The 23,011-nt window shown below is 42.2% G+C and overlaps 2 protein-coding genes across 2 annotated transcripts; both read right to left on the bottom strand.

Moving 5' to 3' along the window:
* Positions 1 to 1,551: 1,551 nt before the first annotated feature.
* On the bottom strand, positions 1,552 to 2,508 carry LOC141171787 (olfactory receptor 6N1-like). Its single transcript, XM_073655428.1, has one exon. The coding sequence runs from the start codon at positions 2,506 to 2,508 to the stop codon at positions 1,552 to 1,554; it is 957 nt and encodes a 318-aa protein (XP_073511529.1).
* A 12,184-nt stretch (positions 2,509 to 14,692) lies between these two features.
* Positions 14,693 to 15,649, bottom strand: LOC141171786 (olfactory receptor 6N2-like). The gene has a single exon (XM_073655427.1). The coding sequence runs from the start codon at positions 15,647 to 15,649 to the stop codon at positions 14,693 to 14,695; it is 957 nt and encodes a 318-aa protein (XP_073511528.1).
* Positions 15,650 to 23,011: the final 7,362 nt, after the last annotated feature.

The raw sequence follows: 23,011 nt of genomic DNA, 5'->3' as shown, positions 1-23,011 counted from the left end.
AGTTTAGTTCTGGTTTTGTGTTTATGTTCTTATCTTGTATTTATATATTGAACTTACAGTGGTCCTTGAAAGTTTGTGAACCCTTCAGAATTCTCCATTCTGTATTTCTGCATAAATTTGAATTAAAAATACATCAGATTTTCACATAGAAGTCCTAAAAGTAGATAAAGAGAACAAAATCAAACAATTTGATCAAAAAGATTAGACTGGCACTTTTTAAATGAAGAAAATGATCCAATATCACATGTCTGTGGGTGGCAAAAGTATATGAAACTTTGTTTTCAGTATTTGGTGTGACTCCCTATTGCAGCAATAACTGCATCAGCCAATTTACAGTAATTGTTGATTAGTCCTGCTTGTCGATTAACTATTCTTTTTGGAGAACGACTTGTGTACTTTGGGCCGTTGTCTTCCAGCATGATCCACGTTCTCTTGAGCTTCAGCTACCATGAACGTGTTTCACATATGGCATAAAGATTTTATGCTGTAGTGCAGGTTTTTTTTCTCCAAGCATAATTCTTTTCATTTAGGCCAAAAATCTCTAATTTGGTCTCATTTACTAACAAAACATTTTTTTCCAATAGTCCTCTGGCTTGTCCAGGTGATCTCTATCAAACTGCAGATGGACAACAATGTTCTTTTTGGAGCGCAGTGGCTTTCTCCTTGCAATCCTGTCATGCACGCAATTGTTGTCCAATTGAGTCCTCATGATAGTGAACTCATGAATATTGAAATTAGCTAATGTGATAGAGACCTTTAGTTTCTTAGAGGACAACTTGGGTCTCTTCATTCTTGGGGTGATCTTTGATGGTCAATCAATCCTGGTGAGGGAAATAATGATCTTGAATTTAGTCCATGTGTACACAATCTTTCTGACTGTGGAGTCACAACTTCTTAGAGATGGTTTTGTAACCTTTTCTAGCCTGATGAGCATCAACAACTCTTCTTCTGGGTCCTCAGAAATCTCTTTTGTTTATTACTCGATATACTTCTATATACATGTGTTGTGACTGTGATAGATCCCTGTTCTCTAAGTAAAATAGGTCGCCAACTCACACCTGATTGTCATCCCATTGATTGAAAACAGCAGATTCTAATTTCAACCTTATGATATCAACTAATCCTAAGGTTCACATACTTTTGCCACTCACAGATGTGATATTAGATTATTTTTCTCATTTGCAAAAAGTAATAAAGTCTAATATTTTTGATTCATTTGATTTATTTGGTTCTCTATCTACTTTTATGTTTTGGGGGAAAACCTGATATAGTTTTAGGTCAAAAACTTTCAGGTATCATTGCAGTTTTTTGGTATGAATGACATTACATTAATAGGGTATAAATAATTATTATACTGTACATACGTGCAAATATTATCTATTAAAGGGAAGCTGTCAATAAATTCATGCTGCCCAAACTATCTATCTCTTTTAATCACCTAATAACCTTCAAAGCCAAATATGACAATGAAGAATAAAAATCATTCAGACGAATGAACCCTCTTTAAATTACTTGTAAATGTTTTATTGTTTTTGTATTTTCACTATAAATCTACTGCAGACAAAATGAGCCTAACAATGGTTCCATCAGTAAATGCTTATATAGGAATCTTTTGATTTCCTGATTCCTTAAACCGTAGATGATGGGGTTAGCAAGAGGAGTAAAGACCGCATAGGTGAGACCCACAACCCTGTCATAGTCTACAGAGTAACTTTTTGTGACACGAATGTACATAAATCCAATGCTGCCAAAAAACAGGGTGACAATAATTAGATGCGCTCCGCAGGTGGAGAAGGCTTTCTGGCGCCCAGTTTTCGACTTCATTTTTAAGATTACGTGTATTATCCTGGTGTAAGAGAAAAGAACAAAAGCAGAAGTCAAGAGGATGATGAAGGAGCTGACGATGAATTCCACCATGATATATAACCTTGTATCTGTACATGCTAAAGAGATCAACGGGGGGAAGTCGCAGAACACATTCTCAATTCGGTTTGGACCACAAAATGGAAGGAGAGAAATAAAAATAATCTCAATGACTGGGCTAAGAATCCCTCCGATCAAACAGCTGAAGATCAAATTGACATTTAGGCTAGTCGTCATAATAGCCGAGTATCTTAACGGCTTACAGATGGCCAAATATCGGTCATACGCCATAATGGTGAGGATATAACACTCAGCTGCTCCAAGAGCATGTAGGAAATAAGCCTGTACAAGGCATCCATTGAAAGAGATCTTCTTCTCATCATCTAAGAGATCAATCAACATTTTTGGAATTGTGACAGCTGTATAGCCGATTTCCAAACAGAATAAGGCTGCAATGAAGAAGTACATGGGGAAGTGCAGGGTGGACTCTCTGCAGATCACGAGCAATATCACAGCATTGCCAAAAATAATGAACAGGTAGATTATAAGGAGAAGAGCAAAAAGAAGACCATGGAAGCGTTGGAGATTTGGAAATCCGTGTAAAATAATTTCATAAACTCTGCTATTATTGAAGCCTCTTTCCATCTCCATTTCATCTGTAATATGGATTGATGAGACCAGTGATCTAGCGTTTTATGGTTTCATAGCATCTACAATGAAGGTGAAGAAAGTTTGGAAATAGATTTATGTGACTCCATAGTTACACACTAAAAACAAACCCTATGTAGTTACTGTAGCCCTTTGTAGTCTGTTCTCACAGTTGCCATTAAAGTTATTCACCCCCCCATTGCAAATTTGGTTTACTAGCAAAATTGTCAACCTTTCTGCTGTTTGCATTAAACTAATGTAGCAAGAATAATTTAAATAGCTCAACACAACTAATATAACAAATGATTTCTCCAAATTCAACACAAAATGACTCTACTGCAGTCTAAGAATCATTCACTTCCTTGCTCATTGTTCACCTCCTCTACTTAGTAGAGCACCCCTGGCTGCAAATGTAATACTTAGCCAGACATCAACTTCTGGCAGCGGTCCTGAGAATTTCTCATGGGCAATGATCTTCAGGTCACTAATATTTTTGGTTTTGGGTTCTGCAACTGCTTCCTTCAAATTGCAGCTAAAATATTCTATAGGGTCTTAGTCAAGTGACTATGATGACCATTTCAGATTCTTCCAAGACATATTCAAAAACCAAACCTTGATGGACTGTGAGTTATGCTTGGGATCACTGTCCTGTTGGAAGGTCCAGTGACACCCAATCTTAAGCTTCCTTTACGAAAGCTATGAAGTTTTCTCCTAGGATTTCCTAATAATTTGTTGAATCCACATTGTCTTTGACATGCTGCAGGTTTCCAGTGATACTGGTAACAAAGCAACCCTACTCTGCGCCATGACCATGCTTCACTGTAGGCATCACTGAGCCACCGCTATACTTCACTATCAGCATCACCAGCCACCATCATGCTTCATTTGAAACATCACCAAGCCACCACTATGCTTCATTGTAGGCAGGCACTTTAGTTTCAGCATATACTTCATTCTTCCTCCTCCAGACATGGCAATGATCCATATGCTCGAAAAGTTAAAGTTTTGTTTCATTGCTTCATAGAACAGGATCCGAAAACCACTGAGGCTTATTTATATGGTTTTGAGTATATTGTATATTAATTTGTTTGTGTTTTTTGGTCAGTAGCGTTGACGTCTTGGAGTTCGGGTACGTAGACCTTCAGCGTTTAGTATGCACCTTACTGTGCAAACTTAAACCTCTGCGCCAGCTGCCACCCAATCTTGGTGCAGGTCATTTGCAGTCATTCAAGGGCTTTTGACCACCTGCTCTCCAGGAATCTGATGGCAGCTGGTGATAGCTTCCTCCTTCTGCCTAATCCAGGTAGTGTAGCCAGTGTTCCTGTAACTTTGAATTTGAGAACTCTGCTTCCATTTGTATCTCTAGTAACATTCAATGCCTTTGTATCCTTTTTCTTGCTTGTGCAAGACAATGATCTCTTAACATTTTGGCCATTCTCTTGATTTTATTTCTAACGGGCAATCAAACATTACAAACAAAGAAAACCCTAGCTAGTCCAGGTATTTGATGCGTTTTAGCTCGCCTTATGCAATTAATGAATCACTTGATTATTATATCAGGTAGGCTTGAGACAACACCTGATTTACAAATGATTGCTCTTGTGAGGGATTCTAGTCTGCGTTAATTTATAGGGTGAATTTTATCTTCAACCTCAAAACAAAAGAAAGTATTGATTGACCAATTCTGAACCTCCTATATTCAGAAAAGTTGTATTTTGTGCTGAATTTGGAGAAACCACTTGTTATATTATTTTGGTTTAGCATTTTTACATTGTTCTTGTTACATTGTTTTATAGCAAACAGCAGCAAGTTTGTCAATTTTTCTAATAAACAGAATCTAAAATGGTGAGTGAATAATTTTGATTGCACCTGTATAGGTGTCCTACCCATCTTTAACATTGATGACCAGCATAAACTGATGTAAAATTATAAATTTTTCAACAATTGACAATTCATAAAATGCGCACTTGCTTTTGAAAAAAGATCTGTCACCAAATTTCACAACATAAGTTGCATATGTTATTACATCATTATCTTAGACCTGATGATGCATGTGTACTTACTTGAAAAATCTATTGTGGATGAAATAAGTATTGAACACGTCACTAATTTTCTAAGCAAATATATTTCTAAAGGTGCTATTGACATGAAAGTCTCAGCAGATTTCAGTAACAACCCTTTTAATCCACACATGCAAAGAAATCATCATAGATGTTCATAAATTAAGTTATGTGTAATAATGAGAAAAAAACACAGAGAAAAAGTATTGAACACATGAAGAAAGAGAGTTTCAAGAAGCCATGAGAAGTCATGACACCAGTTGAAATATATCAGTAATTAGAAAGCAATCCTGCCACTTAGTGAAAAATAATATCAGCAGGTTCATCTGACGGCCTATAAAAAGGTGTCTTATTACCAAGGTGCCACACAAGAAACTTCTCATGATGGGTAAAACCAGTGTGCTGTCTCAAGATCTCCGCAACCTTATTGTTGCAAAACTTACTGATAACATTGGTTACAGAAGAATTTCTAAACTCTTGAAGGCTCCAGTGAGCACTGTTGGGACCATAATCTGGAAATGAAAGGAACATAATTTCACCATAATCCAGTCACAACCAGATGTTCCCCACAAGTTTTCAGACAGAAGAGTGAAAAGAATTATCAGAAGAGCTGTCCAAGAGCCAAGGACCACATGTGGAGAGCTATAGAAAGACCTGGAACCAGCAAATACAATTGTTTCAAGCTATAAGTAATGCACTCAACTTCCATGGCCTGTCTGCACGCTCACCACGCAAGACTCCATTGCTGAACAAAAAGCATATTCAAGCGCGTTTAAAGTTTGCTCAACAACATTTAGACAAGCCTGTGAAATACTGAGAAAATATAGTCTGGTCAGATGAGACCAAAATCAAACTCTTTGGATGCCATAATACACACCATGTTCGGAGGCCAAAAGGCACTGCATATCACTCCAAAAACACCATACCAACAGTAAAGTTTGTAGGTGGGAACATCATGGTGCAGGGCTGTTTTTCAGCATACAGCACTGGTAAGCTTCAAGTAATTGAAGGAAGGATGAATGGACAAATGTACTGAGACATTCTTGATAAAAGTCTGCTGCCATCTACCAGGATAATGAAGGTGAAACGAGGGTGGACATTTCAGCAAGAATATGATCCCAAACACACAGCCAAGAAAACTCTCAATTGGTATCGGAGAAAGAAAAGAATGGCTAGAATGGCTAAAATGGCTGAGCCAATCACCTGAGCTGAATCCTAAAGAAAATATATGGAAGGAACTAAAGCTCAGAGTTCATAGAAGGAGCTCACAGAACCTTCAGGATGTGAAGAGTGTTTTTATGGAAGAATGGGCCAAAATCACAAATGGGCAATGCCTGCGACTAGTTTCACCATACAGGAGGCGTCTTGAAGCTGTCATCACCAACAAAGGCGTTTCAGAGAAGTATTAAATAAATTTCAGTTAGCGTGTTCACTACTTTTTCCTTGTGTCATTTCTCATTGTTACACACAACAATGTATGAACATCTATGGTGTGATTTCTTTGCCTGTGTGGATTGTGTGGTTTGTTACCAACATCTGGTGAAAATTTCATGTCAATAGCACCTTTAAAAATATATTTACTTAGAATATTGGTGACATGTTAAATGCTTACTTCACCCACTGAATGTCAAAATGGTTGTACAGTCCTGATCGTAAAATGAATATTTTTATAAATCCAGCTATAGCGCGAAAGAGCTTATGAATGAAAGTGTATTCAATGTGTATGCAGCGTGAGATCTCAGCAGGGCAGAGAACACTGAGGAGCTATCAATCAGGTGATGTGGGCAGATATTAAGTTTATACTATAAGGGTATGTTTATATGTTTGGTGTGGCAGATTAATCTGCACCAAAAACCAGACTGTTGGCAGGAAAAATACTGTGTAAAATACACACATTTTTTATGTGATTTTACTTGCATTTTCACAGTTTTTTTACATGCTTTTTTTCCCCCCATTCACTTGAATACGTAAAAAACACTGCAGCTCAAACATGTAATTAAAAAATGCATTGCGTAAATGAGACTTTAGAAATCTCATTTATTGTGCTGCAATTTTAGATCGCTGTGTTTTTTCCGCATGAAAAGACGCACTGAGAAGAAACGCAACAAAACACTATGTATGAGCGTATCCTAAAGAGCCTCTCTCACTCTGGAGGACCTGTATTAGGTTATGTTCACATGTAGCGTCTTGGCTGCGTTTTTGTTTTCATGGCAAAAAAAATTGCGTTTTAGAGTAACAGCAAAATAAATGAGATTTCTAAAATCTTATTCACAGGGTGCATTTCTTTTCCTGTAGTTTTGCATTGTATTTATAAAAAAAAAATGCGGCATGTCCAATTCTTTAATCAGTTTTGAAGGGTTTTTCACCCATTACAGTGAATGGCAAAAACTGCATATAAAAAAGAATACATATTCTTTTTTCATTTATTTATAGACTGAATGGTGGGCTAAATTTTTTCCATGTTTGTGTGTCTATTATCGAAGCTCTCATAGAAGTGAATATAGAGAGCGCAGTGATGAGATACATGGTCTCATTATAAATGTCCGAGAAGGGAATATCTCTTTAAATCATTAATAATCCCTACGTAGTAATTACTTACAGTTGTTTAGTAAGTGGGAGAATTTTTTTCTATAGCTCAAATATTATTGAAAAAAAAACCCCCAAATATTGTGATTTTTGTTGATACTTTAAATGTCAAAGCATGTAGCACAACGGAAAATAGGAAAAAGTATCTCCATACCTGAATTCTGCTTCACTCGTGGATTATGTGAGACGCTGTTTAAATAGAATCAGATGTTCTGGGAGTTTATTCCCTACAGGAAATAATTAATTGACATTTAGAATGATTTCTCCCTGTCGTGAATATGTGATAATGAGATATTTTTTATCTTAATTGAATGTTATAGCTCAGATGTTACACTATAAAGAAGAGAAGGATAAGTCACAATTAATCCCAAATATATTAAACCTAAATTCAGCCAAGTAAATTTTTTGGCACTTCCAAAGCATTGTCAAATAATGATCTATACAGAATAATGGGCCCCATATAATGCTCCATACAGTATGAGCCCTATATATAGCTCCATACAGTATGGGCCCCATATATAACTCGATTCATTAAAAAAACAAATATACACCTCTCCTCGCTGACGGCAGGTCAGGACTCCTTAGTGTCGCCATCTTCCAGCTCTCTGCACTATGAGAGCAGAGGGCGCGCTGTAGTGATGTCATCGCGCCCTCTTCCCTGACACGTCACAGTGTCAGAAGATGCTGAAGACGCCGGAGCTGCAAAGGATCGAGCATAGGTAAGTATTGCAAGTGTTGGGGCCCTGAGCAAGCGGGCGGGCCCACTCACAGGTGCTGGCATCAGACTCCCCCAAGTCACCAGCCTCATAGCGTGCCAGGGTCCCCTATGGCTAGTGGGACCCCCCTCTTGCTCAGGACCCCGGCACTTGCCCTGGTGCTGATGCCGGCCCTGCTGGGATCCATTATAAGTAATGTCAATGATATGGGGCTAAAGTGCTTTGCACATTGAATAATCTTGTTGAATTTTTTTCAAATCAAGGCTTGTTGTTTCCAGGATGAGCAAAAGCACCTGATGTGAGTGTTAGGTCCCCTGAACATATTAGATAACTCTCAGCTGAACATGGCCGACAGCTATCTGTACCAACTCACCCATAACAGAAACATTCTGCTCTGCTGAGTGCTAATGTTTCCCCTAGGAGAGAGCCCTTGCCGGACAACTCTGATGATGGTAGTGACTTATCTCTCGGAGAACAAAAGGTTTGGTCATTGGAAATCCAACTGGCTTGACCCTTCTTTTCCCTTACACAGTCCCGTCTGTGTGGGGAGAGTCAGGTGGCTACCATAAATATTAGGCTCTCAGCTGGAGATTCTAGGGCCATTAAACCCTAATGGACGTTGTCAGAATAAACAGCCGGGGGAAGGAGGTGGGGGGTCACACAGATTCCACCACTGTTACCACTTTGTCAGAGATGACACCAGAGATCACCCAGATCCTACTGCTGCCACTAGTTGCCAAGGATACACAGCCGGGGAGGAGGTGGGGGGTCACACACATATCACCACGGTTACCACTTTATCACAGATGACACCGGAGAGATCACCTAGATCTCACCGCTGCCACTAGTTGTGAAGAGAACGCAACTCTGCTGCTTCAATCGTCAGGAAAATTACGCAATTGAGTGACAAGTGATGGACGCCGCCGCGGCTGCTTTTACTGCTAGGCCGGTTATTGGGGAACTCCCAGTGAGCGTATGGTATATACACCTTATATAGAATATATGTATATACCCCTGTACTGTCACTGCCAGCTCCACAATAGAACTACTAGCTGCCACAACCAATCGTTTATACTGGCCGATTGGACACCCATTACAGATAGCGTATGGCTTCAGGGGTGCGATTTACAGAGCAAGAGGAACAGAGCTATTAAATTTTATATATTTAATCCAGAAAGATAGATAGTGTTTATAAAAAATATACAAAGATGATACAGAATGGGAACAAACGATATATGCAATTATATGCAATTATATGAAATTAAAAGGAATAACGAAAGAAAATTCCTAAACCTATGTCATGGAAATGGCTCAGATCTTAGCGGAGAGAAGCACTCTAATTGGAAAATGGACAGAACCTACAGCAAGTTGTACCTTCCAAGTACTGACAAATGACCCAAACCCAAATACTGCCTTTTATTAGCTCAAGGTTACGCCCATATACCTCCCCTTGATGACTTCATGTGGACACTGATTGTGGAAGGTGATAGGACCTTCAGAATTTTATGAGATCCCCAACTTACAAGATATCTTCACCCCTGGAGGTTCCAGGCATTAGATATTGTTGTCATATTTCTTATCACAATTTTACCTTTACATAGAGATCAAATATGACCTGGATAGATTCAGCTATCGGGCCATTATTAAGTTGAGGGGTTCTAATGGCCTTACAGCGATATGACTGCATTCTGTTCGTCCCTTCGCTACGATGCCAAAAATCTATCTCCGATAAATATTGGATCAATGTAAAACCCCAATATTCATATCTGGATGCCAGAGACAAAGTGTCTAGAACACTCTCAGAAAATTCATTTGAACTCTGGATACTCCTTCCTGGGAACAAAGGAAGCCAATGCACTTCTCTCCTCCTCTGCGTAAACAGATCTCAGCCTTGTTGTCTGTTTCCCAGAGAATCTCCTGTTTAATTACCTGGACATTGCAGGAGGTCTCTGCTTCAAATGAGCTGGAGGTGTCCGCTCTCTTTCTTTAACTTCCCGTTATAATGAATTCCACTTCAAAGGAGGTTGGAGTGTCAGCTCCTCTCCAGTTATCAGTAGTGTTCTCTCTTTCCCATATGTTTAATGTGAGGGGAACATGTCCCCTCTCTGGAGATGTCTGACTCTGTATGAATTTTAATTTTTCTCCTTATTTATGTGAATGGGATTGGAATGCAAGTGAAAGGGACTGAGCTGCATTATCAGACAATGGCCATCCATGTCACAATCAGGAGACCAAAGGGGATATCACTGGGCAATTCAACTTGGCAAAAGGGACAACAAATCATTGGGAAAATGGGTCATCTTTGGAAAGAATCAAGTTACCATCAGAATGAAGACAATGGACCTGATTCTTCAAGACTGGTGCTTTGCACCCAAGTTTTGATGAAGGGTGTGCCGGAATAAGATGCCTCAAATACATTAATGAATTAAATTAAAAGTACATGACCCTTATTTATTCTGACATCATCTGTCAGGAGAGAATGAGCAGGCCTCTCGACACACTGGATTGTTGGCCAATCTTGCCAAAATTGTTGAGTTCACATATCTTAAAGTTTCCATAAATATTAGATTAAAGTCAGCTGAACCCGCTGATGTCGGTAGTGTCCGCTGAAAGTCTAATGTGTAAGGGGACCTCCCGAATCTTCCCCAGAAGAGGATGTCGGGAGAAATAAGGATCTGGCATTTCCAATTTCGGACCACCGATCCTTTTTTTTATTCTCAGCTAAGTAAGCCAAGGGGAGTCTGACAGCGTCCCTCTCACAGAGAACACAAGAGTGTTTGGCAGAGCGAGGCCTCCTGTGTAAGGAAAAACCAGGAGAGAGAACTACCGGCTGTACAATCGGCTAAACCATTGTTCATCCAACAGCTGTCTACTGTGTATGTGACCTCTTAGATCTAATGTGTATGACAGTCTAAACATTATAACTACAGATAAGGCTCCATATGCAGCTCTCCTACCACTCTTTGGTCTCTGGGGAGGGGACTATACTCAATCCTTTTCTGGAGACCATTATAGTCTATGGTCTTTCTCTGTTAATTGACTCTGAATCATTTCAGCTGCGACAAAGAAGGCACACTCTGCTGCACTTGTACCACATTGCATGCATGTCCTTCTGCACTTGTACTACAAAGCATACACGCTAGTCCTTGAAGAGCAATGGATATGTGCAATAGTAAACTGGGCATTTCTTGCTGAGGAATGAGCAAGGTAACTCACGCTGGTATTGCACAGTTTTTGTTGCACTGCTTGTTGGGCCGATGTCACTATCACCTCTATGCTGATGACACACAAATCTACCTCTTTGGACCTGATATCACCTCCTTACTAACCAGAATCCCACAATGTCTGTCCGCTATCTCATCCTTCTTCTCTGACAGATTTCTAAAACTTAATATGGATAAAACTGAATTCATCATCTTTCCACCATCTCACTCAACCCCCCCATCTTACCTATCTATCAAAGTTAAAGGCTGCCCACTCTCCTCAGTCCCACAAGCTCGCTGCTTTGGGCTAACTTTGGACTCCGATCTCTCCATCAAACAACATATCCAAGCCCTTTCCACCTCCTGCCGACTCCAACTCAAAAATATCTCCCGGATCCGCACATTTCTCAGCAAAGACTCTGCAAAAACATTAGTGCATGCCCTCATCATCTCCCACCTCGACTCCTGCAACCTCGTGCTCTGTGGCCTCCCTTCTAAGACTCTCGCACCCCCTCCAATCTATCTTAAACTTTGCTGCCCGACTAATCCACCTGTCCCCCCGCTATTCCCCGGCCTCTCCTCTCTGTCAATCCCTTCAATGGCTCCCCATTGCCCAGAGACTCAAGCTCAAGACCCTAACCATGGCAAACAAAGCCATCCACAACCTGTCTCCTCCATACATATGTGACCTAGTCCCCCTGTACTTACCTGCACGCAACCTCCGATCGTCACAAGATCTCCTTCTCTACTCCCCTCTTATCTCCTCTTCCCACAATTGCATACAAGATTTCTCCCGCGCATCCCCCCTACTCTGGAACTCTGTACCCCAACACATCAGACTCTCACCTACTGTGGAAACCTTCTAATTGAACCTGAAGACCCACCTCTTGCGACAAGCCTACAACCTGCAGTAACCACCGCTCCACCATACCGCTGCACGACCAGCTCTACCCCCATCTACTGTATCCTCACCCATCCCTTGTAGATTGTGAGCCCTCGCAGGCAGGGTCTTCTCTCCTGTACCAGTAGCTGACTCATTTTGTTCAAGATTATTGTAAGTGTGTTTGCTATGTATACCCCCTTTTTCACATGTAAAGAGCCATGGAATAAATGGCGCTATAATAATAAATAATAATAATAAATAATAATAATGTTACTCTTTTCTCCTTGCTGCTCTATATGCTGTATATATACACATTTTGTAAATATACTATAAGTTCTGCAATGTTCTGATGCTCCTGTTCCAGCAACTGTCCGGAGGGAATGATACAAGAGGTGGCTAGACCGTAAGTGGGGTCAAGTGTTACCAAAGCACACATTTCTGGAAGTTGTGTGAACAGAGTCACTAGTGGAGAAGGTCCTGTGATTACCCAGGAGGTCTAGGTGTATGATGAAAGGTTGGAGCTAGAGGGCCAACATATGGAAACATCTCCTGAAAAGAAAGGCATTGGGAGCATCACTGGTGGTGGCTTGAGCTACAGGCTAAACTGTGGAAATGGTCCCGGTACATTGCCATGAAGTCTAAAGAGAAGCCAAACAGGTTTACAGGTGAGAGGCACCGAATTCTGGCACTACAAAAGGAAGTCCTTGGAGTAGAGGTCTGGCAAAAATCTAAGAGAGATTAGAAATTTGCATGGCTACAAAGTACACTGTTAGGGTGATTTTACATTGCGTTTAGGGACACAATCAGTAGCCCTGTTGATGCATACACATCATCAACCCCCCACCACAAGACGGGATTGGGACGTATGCGCTGACTGTGCCATAGACTGTCATGGTGCCGGCAAAGCAAACATGCGCTCTGACGTGCATCATTTTTAGGAGTATAGGCCTACTAGAGGTGGACACTCAGACGTAGGACACTCCCAGCAGATGATGTCGAGAGTTGGAAAGATCAGAGAATTAGAATTCAAATATTCAATCATTTTTGTTAGTGCAAGAGACAAACCACTGCCAGAGCTGTGAAGTACAGGCACCTGTAGACTGTGTATCTTGCAACTTAGAAAGGCGCCTTCAAAAACATTGCCACCTTAAAGTGCAACTATCCTTTCACATGACTTTAAAGAAAAAAAAAAAAAACGTAATGTTGTAACAATGTTGATAAAAAGCACTAGGTATTTAAAGGTGATAACTTCCAACTTAATTACAGCTTTAACACTGTTTCTTCTCCATTCTGGTCTTTCAAGAACATTCTTGCCTAACTATGGCTGATGGGACGGGCATTCAGATTGGTGAAGTATGTCAGTACTTCATCCTCCATCTTAGCAGCCAATACTTCCCCAAATTCTTAGTTGCAGCATTGTGACCCCACACAAGGATCATAGCCATCAGAATTTTGTGGTACTTAAAATATCAAATATTACTGCCATGATTATGATTAACTTTTGTAATTATAAAACGAAAAACCTGTTTTGTAAGTAATATTGAGTTTGTTCTGCAATTGACCCTCAGTGTGCCTTTCTAAAGGCCCAAGTACACATTAGAGTTGGCCGAATCTGTTAGAACCAGACAACCATCTGACATGAATGGGACCTCTCGACTCTCCCCGACAAACAATGTGGGGGCAAAGAATGTGGGCACCTTGAATTTCAGTACCTCATCCTTTTATTCTCCCAGGAGATGCCATAAAAGGCTTACAGGTATGTGTAGGGGACAGCTGAGAGAGATATCTGGTGGACAAACAAGTGTTTGGTCAATGGTTATTGAAGGTATATGGGCACATTAATTCTTTCTGCAGCATTTTTCTTTGGGCAAATCCAGATTAGCCACCTAAAATATAACTGTGACTGTCATATCACATATATACACAGAGAATACAAGGAGGAAGTCTACAGCTCCAATAAGACTGCACTACGCTAAAAAAAGAAAAAAGCTACAAAATTCTCAAAAAAATCAAATGTATGAAACAGAAATAAAATATAAGACATTCCCTCTAAGCTGATATTTCAAGTGAATGTCTATCAATCATTAAAAGGAACCTGTTAGGTCATTCATGCTGCATAGAGAGAGACCTGTCAATCAAGCAAAGCCAGGCGGGAAGAAACCAAGTAGGACTCACGCCAATTAGTAGTTTCTCATTCCCAGCTCCTGTTTAATTTATGTTTTCTCTGAAACCTTGCAATATTTTAGAGTGAAACATCAATATCTGCAATTTGAGAGCCTTTCCCTTATTCATTTTGCCTGCGGTTTGAGATTGGCCAACAATGTGTATGGTGTCCCCATGACTCTCACATAAAAGATGATGTTGTGGGAGAGAAGGGCAAGACCTATTGGATTTAAATGCACAATCGTTTTCGTTTTTCAGAGCTATCTGGCAGCAGCTTTCTCCTCTCTCCCCATTGAACACCCATAAGCTCTTGGCCGAGCGAATGATCGTGTGTATGGGGGAGTTCGGCTGACAACTATCTCAGGTGTATGGTCACAATAGATAGTATGATGTTTATAATTATCATACACCATTAATCAGACAGAAAGGGTTTTGACTCATTCTCCAACCTCTGTACCCCTTCTACATGTCATGTACAGAATAGTCCAATTTTTTCTTGCCCTTCACCCAATGTCCGGAACATCCATGACTGAAAAGCCACCATAGAAATGTAATTATCAGGCCAAAGTCTTACATTTCTGTCTTGTTGTAAAAACTTTTGATTTTCATAGAACGCTTAAAAGCCAACCGGATCTCCTTGTTCCGCAGGCTGTAAATAAAAGGATTCAATATAGGGGTAAGGACCGAATAAATAACAGCTAGAACACGGTCATAATACAAAGAGTAACTCTTAGTAAGACGCACATACATAAAGATAATACAGGTAAAAAACAACAGGACTACAGTCAGGTGGGCCACACAGGTGGAAAATGCCTTAATTCGCCCAGCAGAAGTCCTTATTTTCAGGATGGCTAGAATTATTTTGATATAGGAAATGATGATAAAGGTGAATGTCACTAGGATAATAAAGCTATTGATGACAAAATCAGCGAAAACATTAATGGATGTGTCGGTGCAAGCCAAACTGAGCAAGGGCGGGAAGTCACAAAAGATATGCTGAATTTCATTACTCCCGCAAAAAGGCAGTCGGGATATAAGGATGACTTCTGTAGTGGGGCAGAGAAAACCCAAACTAAAGCAAGCCGCTACTAGCTTTATAGTCATTTTGGAGGTCATAATAGAAGGGTAACGCAGTGGGTGACAAATTGCCAAATAACGGTCATAGGCCATGGTGGTGAGAAGATAACACTCACTGGCTCCAAGAGAATGAAAGAAATACGTCTGCAAGAGGCAGCCATTAAAATGTATACTCTTCCTTTCCGCCAAAAGGTTTGTTAACATCTTTGGGATGGTGACTGCTGTGTACCAAATTTCTAAGAAGGACAAAATACTGATAAAAAAGTACATGGGTGTATGGAGACGTTTGTCCAACCTTATAAGAACGAATATAATCACGTTACCGGCAATGGTAAGAAGGTAAACGAGAAGAAGACAGATAAACAGGAAAGTCCCATATCTGTAGAGCGTGGGGAATCCTACAAGAATGAATTCCGTCACAGTAGTGCTTGTATTCCATCCTTCCATCATGGGACCTGGAATGGAAAAAATTCACTTATAGTTTCAGATCCTGACATGATACTGAGCATTGATCATGAACATGTAATATTAGATTGCTTCTTATAAGTCTTACGTCTTACCCACTAGCAAATCTGTAAGTACTTCAAATATTATCGGGGTTTTTTTCATTCCTGTTACTTGGTATCCTTCTGTGTCCAAATCTCAAATAGTAGGATTCTGTTCTGATTTATCACTTATTCATTTATATAGCACCATCATATTTTGCAGGGCTTTAAGGATATTATCATCACTGTCCCCATTGGGGCTCACAATCTAAATTCCCTATCAGTATGTCTTTAGCGTGTAGGGGGAAAAAATGGGGAACCCGGAGGAAACCCACGCAAACACGGGGAGAACATACAAACTCCTTGAAGATGTTGTCCTTGGTGGGATTTTGTAGTGATTTACATTAATTTACCTATGACTTTTTCTCTATAATTGTTATATTTAGACTGTAGTTTTAAAAGAAAAATCCACCTCTTAACATGTTTTGACATGAGAGCTAATTTTTAGATTAAGATTAATTAATTTAGATTCATTTCTACATTTATCTTTAGATATTTTTATGTTTCTCTTATGTGGCGCCCCTGAGGGTTCAGTCGCCACAGAGGTACTGCATCTCACCCAGAGGTGTGGTATCCCACTCTCAGGTAAGGATAGAGTGCTGCCCAGGACACTAACACCTGCATCCAACACATCCACTTCAGTAGTGCAGGGCGAGATTGCTCCTAAGGGAGAGCACAGTCCCTGGTCCCTGGCTGGAGTGGAGGGGAACCAAGTGAGGTGGAACCATGTAGTGGGTGTGGGTGGAAGACGTAGATCAGGGGAGCACAGGAAAGGAAGTGATATAAAAAAAGGGAACCATCTTGGGAAGTGAGTTCAGTTGGAGGAGGAAAGTGAGGGGAGCAGGGGCTCTGTACAAGCTCTGCTCCAGAGTGGGCCTAGCAGAGAGGCCCAGGACTGAGGAGATGAGTGGAGCAGGAAGGAAGGCTCCAGGAGGAACGAGAGGATCCTAGGGGTACGGGCAGTGCTGGAGGCCACCCGTACGCCCGAATCTACCAGGTGTGGAAGGATCAAGCCGCAGAGTGGACCGGCCCCTAAACTAGTGGAGAACTACAAGGCTCAGCTAGAAACCGGAGGCTTCTGTACTTTTAGGGTGCAGTTGCCACAGCCACAATTACATAGACGAAAAGGTGGCCACAGAGGGTCCAGGGGACTGCAGGTCGCCTGACAAGACCCGAGGCTACCGGATCGGGACACTGATTGTGAGGCGCAGGGCAGGAGGGTGAGAGCCAGAGCAGGAAGACGACTGAGAAAGGCACATAGAACAGGGTCCTGTCAGGCACTCTTGAATTACCTGAGGGATTGCTGAACCCCTGCTTGGTGAACGCAGCGCGACGTGGGAGGCTGTAACCTGTACAGTGCATCCTGAGGAAATTAACAACTGTGAGTAAACTCTGAAGACTGCACCCCACTGTCTCTGTGAATTACTGCTGCGCCATCACCCCTGCACTACAACGCCCAGCACCACCTATAACAGCTACAACATCCCTACACTGCCCTGGAGCTAAGCTCTGCCTGTGGAGAGCTGAACCAACTCTGCTGCACTAACATCAGCTCCAGAGGTTCTGTACAGCAGCGACGGCTCCATATAGCCGCATACATAGGCGGATTATAATGAGGGCAATCCGGGCTACCGCCAGGGGCCCCGAGCCTGCAGGGGGCCCGCGGCTCCGGGCGGGGTGTCTAATGCCGGATTGCCCTCATTATATGTGCGGGTCGCCGTGACACATACCGGTAGCAGTGGCGGGAGGGGGGGCCCCGGACCGCTCCCCCAGCAGCGGCGCACGGCCGCTACTTCTTCATCAGCCGGGCCAGCACTGCAGCAGTTAACTTCCCTGTGCTGGCCCGGCCGCGTCACTGCTAGGAGACACGGCCCTATGCGTGGCCGTGTCTCCTAGCTGTGACGTCACGCAGTGCGCGCCCGGCCTGCACTGCTGCAACGGAGAAGTCAGAGCAGGCAGGAGGAATGGAGCCGGGGGATGGTGAGTCTGTGTGTATGTGTGTGTATGTGTGTGTGTGTGTATGTGTGTATGTATATATGTGTGTGGGTGTGTGTGTGTGTGTGTGTATGCAGGCAGATATCATTGTGTGATGTCTGTTTATATGTATTTTTGTGTTTCAAATGTGTTCATGCGTGTATGTATATGTCTGTATATGTTTGTGTGTCTGCGTGACTGCATGCGTGACTACGTGCGGCCTCCTGCTGAGTATAGTTGGTGCCGTGCGGCCTCCTGCTGTCTCTGGGGGGGCGCCATGCGGCCTCCGACTATGTATAGATGGCGCTGTGTGGCCCTCTGCTGTGTATAGATGGCGCCGTGCGGCCTCCTGCTGTGTATAGATGGCGCCATGCGGCCCTCTGCTGTGTATAGATGGCACCGTGTGGCCTCCTGCTGTGTATAGATGGCGCCGTGCGGCCCCCTGCTGTGTATAGATGGCGCCGTGCGGCCCCCTGCTGTGTATAGATGGTGCCGCGTGGCCCCCTGCTGTGTATAGATGGCGCCGTGCGGCCTCCTGCTGTGTATAGATGGCTATGTGCGGCCTCCTGCTGTGTATAGATGGCTAAGTGCGGCCTCCTGCTGAGTATAGAAGGCGCCGTGCGGCCTCCTGCTGTCTCTGGGGGGGGCGCCGTGCGGCCTCCCGCTGTGTATAGATGGCGCCGTGCGACCTCCTGCTGTGTATAGATGGCTACGTGCGGCCTCCTGCTGAGTATAGATGGCGCCATGCGGCCTCCTGCTGTCTCTGGGGGGGCGCCGTGCGGCCTCCCGCTTTGTATAGATGGCGCCGTGCGGCCTCCTGCTGTGTATAGATGGCTACGTGCGGCCTCCTGCTGAGTATAGATGGCGCCGTGCGGCCTCCTGCTGTCTCTGGGGGGGCGCCGTGCGGCCTCCCACTGTGTTTAGATGGCGCCGTGCGGCCTCCTGCTATGTATAGATGGCGCCGTGCAGCCTCCCATTGTGTATAGATGGCTACGTGCGGCCTCCCGTTGTGTATAGATGGCTACGTGCGGCCTCCCGCTGTGTATAGATGGCTACGTGCGGCCTCCCGCTGTGTATAGATGGCTACATGCGGCCTCCCGCTGTGTATAGATGGCACCGTGCAGCCTCCCGCTGTGTATAGATGGCTACGTGTGCTCAATATTGAGTCATACAATTAATGTAAGGCTATGTGCCCACGATACAGAAATGTTCCGGATTTTTTGAGCGTTTCTGCATCTCCCTGGCAAAAAAAACGCATGCGAATTTTACATGCGGATTGTACATGCAGATTTTACATGCGGATTGTACATGCGTTTTTCCGCCCGGGACAAGCGGATGTGAAGCGTTCTTCACTTGCATTTCCGCATGCGGGTTGTCAAGCGCTTTCCAAGCAATTTTAGCATCACTTGGAAAGGGCTTCACAACTTGGTTACACTATATAAATCCATTCAACCAGCATGGATTTATATAGTGTGACCGTAAAAGAATGGTAAAAAATAAAAAATATATACTTACCTTCTGATGGCCTGCTGACGTCAGCGGTCGCGTGACCCGTCAAATGACTAAATGACGTCACTGCAGGTCCTTTTCAGACCATCGCGAGCTGCTGGCAAGCCAGGACGCATTGGATAAAGACACCGGGGGTCATCAGAAGGTAAGTATAATATTTATTTTTTATTTTATTCTTTTTTTACAGGTTCTATGGTACACGGGTCCGGAGGAGAGTCTCCTGTCCTCCACACCCAGGTACCATCCGCACATTGAAACGCATGGATTCCGCATCTACAGATGCAAGGATGCGGATTCCATGCGTTCTAATGCAAGTCAATGGCGGCGAAAACGCCGCGCTTCCGCAAAATAATTGGTAATGCTGCGGATTTTTCCGCAATGATAATCCGCAGCGGAAATTTCCGCAGCATGTACACAGCACATGCGGATTATCATTGGGGAACATGGCAGACCTTCTAACAAGCTTTTTTTAAGCGTTGCTGCAGCGGAATTGCCGCTGCGGAAACGCTTAAAAAACGCATAGTGGGCACACAGCCTAAAAAAAAAATATTATAATTAATATTGTGCCAAATTAATTTCACATGAACTATCACATGATCTATCACAGGAGATCATGTGACATGTCACGTGATAAATCAGGTGTGTGTGTGTGTGGGGGGCCCGCGCCTTCTCCACTGCCCGGGGCCCTTGCTACTCTTAATCCACCCCTGGCCGCATACCACAGGTGGCGTCACAAACTATATATATAAAAACTATAAATCCCCTGTAAATAATCCCCTTTTGATTGACCGCCCTGGGTCACGCACCGGGTCACCACCACTGTGACATCTCCCCTAGCAACGACCGGCCCGGCACCGAGTACCCCACGGCACAGGGGGCGCGTCTCTTACAAGGCATCAAACTCCACGGATAGCCATAGAGTTAAAGGGGGCATCAAGAGTCAAAAATCTGTAACCATTAATAATATTATATGAAAATTGTTCACCCAATAATATACGACCATTTTCAATTCTGACCTGAATCATAGATCGAAAATCCAATTACTTGAAGCCGGACAGGTTTCCACTTCCACATATGACACATCAAATAACTTGCTCATCTCCGTTAGTGATGGTGCATCATAAAGCCCGTGACCACCAGGTCTGACACAGTTTGCACAACTTCAAAGCCAGCCCTCTTCTTGGCACATTTCAGCTAGAGATCATCACAACACATATGTTGGCTCAACTGCTCTCCATACACATGACTCTGACTTCCCAAGAGATACTGGGATTTGTTTTTTTGCTTTTGAAACTAAGCCTTGCAATCATTGTGCCATGCACTGTAGTGCACTGTCTGACATAGACAGAAGAGGGCCCCTGATCAAGAACAGTAAGTGGGTCCTTTGCAGTCCAATAGCTCCTCATAATTCATAATACCACCTGTTTTGGAGGTGGAAATGGCCCCCCTACCTCTTGGGCCCCTGTGCGGCTGCACAGGTTGCAGCAATAATATGCCCTCCCCTACCGCAGGGCACAGGAGACATAGTCTACTGGAAGCTCAATGGGCCAGCGCAAAATCTCTAACAAGGCCTCCAACAATCACTAGTATTTAATAGTATTGGTCTTCTCAAATGGGGTCAAAGGACCTTTTGGGACATCTTAGGCTCCAGGATCCAGTTCTTACTACAACCCCTGAACCTACCATAGTTCAGCCTCTAAAGAGCACCCTAAAGCAGCTCAGAGAACTAGCGACTGCAGGAGTGGCCACATAGTGGGAAATGAAGCAAAGATACCGGTAACACAAATCTGCTAAGGAGACAGTGAATAACAGGATAGACCTTTTGCAGACTATACCCGAGACATTAGAGACAGTTTTCTGATTGGTATAAAATTACTTGGCCAAAGATCCCCGATGTACGCTCAAGACAGAGTTCTTGTGTTGTAATCCATTTCCAGATCAGTCACTGAACTACTGCTCGTTGAGGGCTTGAGGCTACCATGGCGTGCAACTGTGATTTGTTAAAATTGTGTAATGCAGAGACACATTTAATTCCGAGAGTCAAGACTCACAGAGAGTTGGACCACACAAGCCACCATAGAGACACTGACCCTGAGTAAGTGAAGATGAAATCATCAGCGCTAATCTGTTCAGAGACTGTGTGTGCTGTTGTACTTATTATGTGAGTTGGATCTGGCAGTTGGTAAAGAGAACGTGTCAGGTGATCCAGGCTGCCCAATCCACAGGCAACATCAATCAGTGCCAGGCTGCAGGATTGCAACCAGGTATATGCTTCTCTGAAGTTCTCCAGTGTGTTAGAGAAAATATAGTTGGAAAATCCAGCTGGATCTTCAAACTATAATTCCTGGTTTGGGCACCCTGGATCACCTGACACGTTCTCTTAAATCTGCAGTAAACAGAAGAGAGTTTAATTGTGCTCTCATTGTCTCATAAGAAACATATCACAGGTGCAGGCAGACAAAATTGAATTATCTATCTCTATGCCTATACACAAGAATTGGATCTATGTTATTAAAAATACAGAGTCCCGACCACTATAAAGATATAGTATAAAATTGATCAGCAGAGAATTTTGGACCAATTTAGATTAAAAAAAATGCTGATTTAAAGCTCCAGCATCAATAACTTACATAACATCTTAATTTTAACAAAAGGTATTTGTGAAATTACAAGTTATTAAGGTACCAAACAGAGGATAAAATTATTGGCTGTTGTAATAATTGATGATTTATCTGAAGGAAATGGTATTCTCGTGGAATAATACAGATGTAAATTGAAAGTAATAAGTCCATTTAAAACATTCACCTAAAATTGTAAAAAAAAAAACCTAAGAAAAAAATGCTATATCTCATATGATAATACTATAACATATTATTATTTATGTGTTTATTTTACTCACTTATATAGCACCATTAATTCCACAGCGCTTTACAGACATTATCATCACTGTCCCCATTGGGGCTTCCAATCTAAATTCCCTATCAGTATGTCTTTGGAGTGTAGGAGTAAGCCAGAGAACCCGGGGAAAACCCACACAAACTCCTTCCAGCATTGTTATTACTATTATTATCATATTATTATTATTAATAATAAGAATTTATATTCACAATAAATATAATTATTACTAACATCGACATATTACTATTAATTTTAGAAATTATTAGAAAAAAAATAGAAAATATATGCAGGATAATTTTACAAATTTGTAACTTAACATGGCAGGAGTTTTTAGACTTGCCACTAATAATTATTCATTTTTAGTTAATTTTTATTTATGCAATTTAGATCCATCATATTAGTGTCATGTGAAAAAGAGTGTGTGTATGTGCATGTATACATATATATATATATATATATATATATATATATATATATATACAGTACAGACCAAAAGTTTAGACACACCTTTTCATTTAAAGATTTTTCTGTATTTTCATGACTTTGAAAATTGTACATTCACACTGAAGGCATCAAAACTATGAATTAACACATGTGGAATTATATACTTAACAAAAAAGTGTGAAACAACTGAAAATATGTCTTATATTCTAGGTTCTGCAAAGTAACCACCTTTTGCTTTGATGACTGCTTTGCACACTCTTGGCATTCTCTTGATGAGCTTCAAGAGGTAGTCACCAGAAATGGTCTTCCAACAATCTTGAAGGAGTTCCCAGAGATGCTTAGCACTTGTTGGCCCTTTTGCCTTAACTCTGCGGTCCATCTCACCCCAAACCATCTCGATTGGGTTCAGGTCTGGTGACTGTGGAGGCCAGGTCATCTGGCG

Source organism: Phyllobates terribilis, unplaced genomic scaffold (genome assembly GCF_046119375.1).
Source record: "Phyllobates terribilis strain yellow unplaced genomic scaffold, ASM4611937v1 Scaffold_12__6_contigs__length_324123572, whole genome shotgun sequence".
Taxonomy (NCBI): domain Eukaryota; kingdom Metazoa; phylum Chordata; class Amphibia; order Anura; family Dendrobatidae; genus Phyllobates; species Phyllobates terribilis.
Note: the sequence above shows the minus strand (reverse complement) of the source record. Positions and strands in the feature narration are given on the sequence as shown.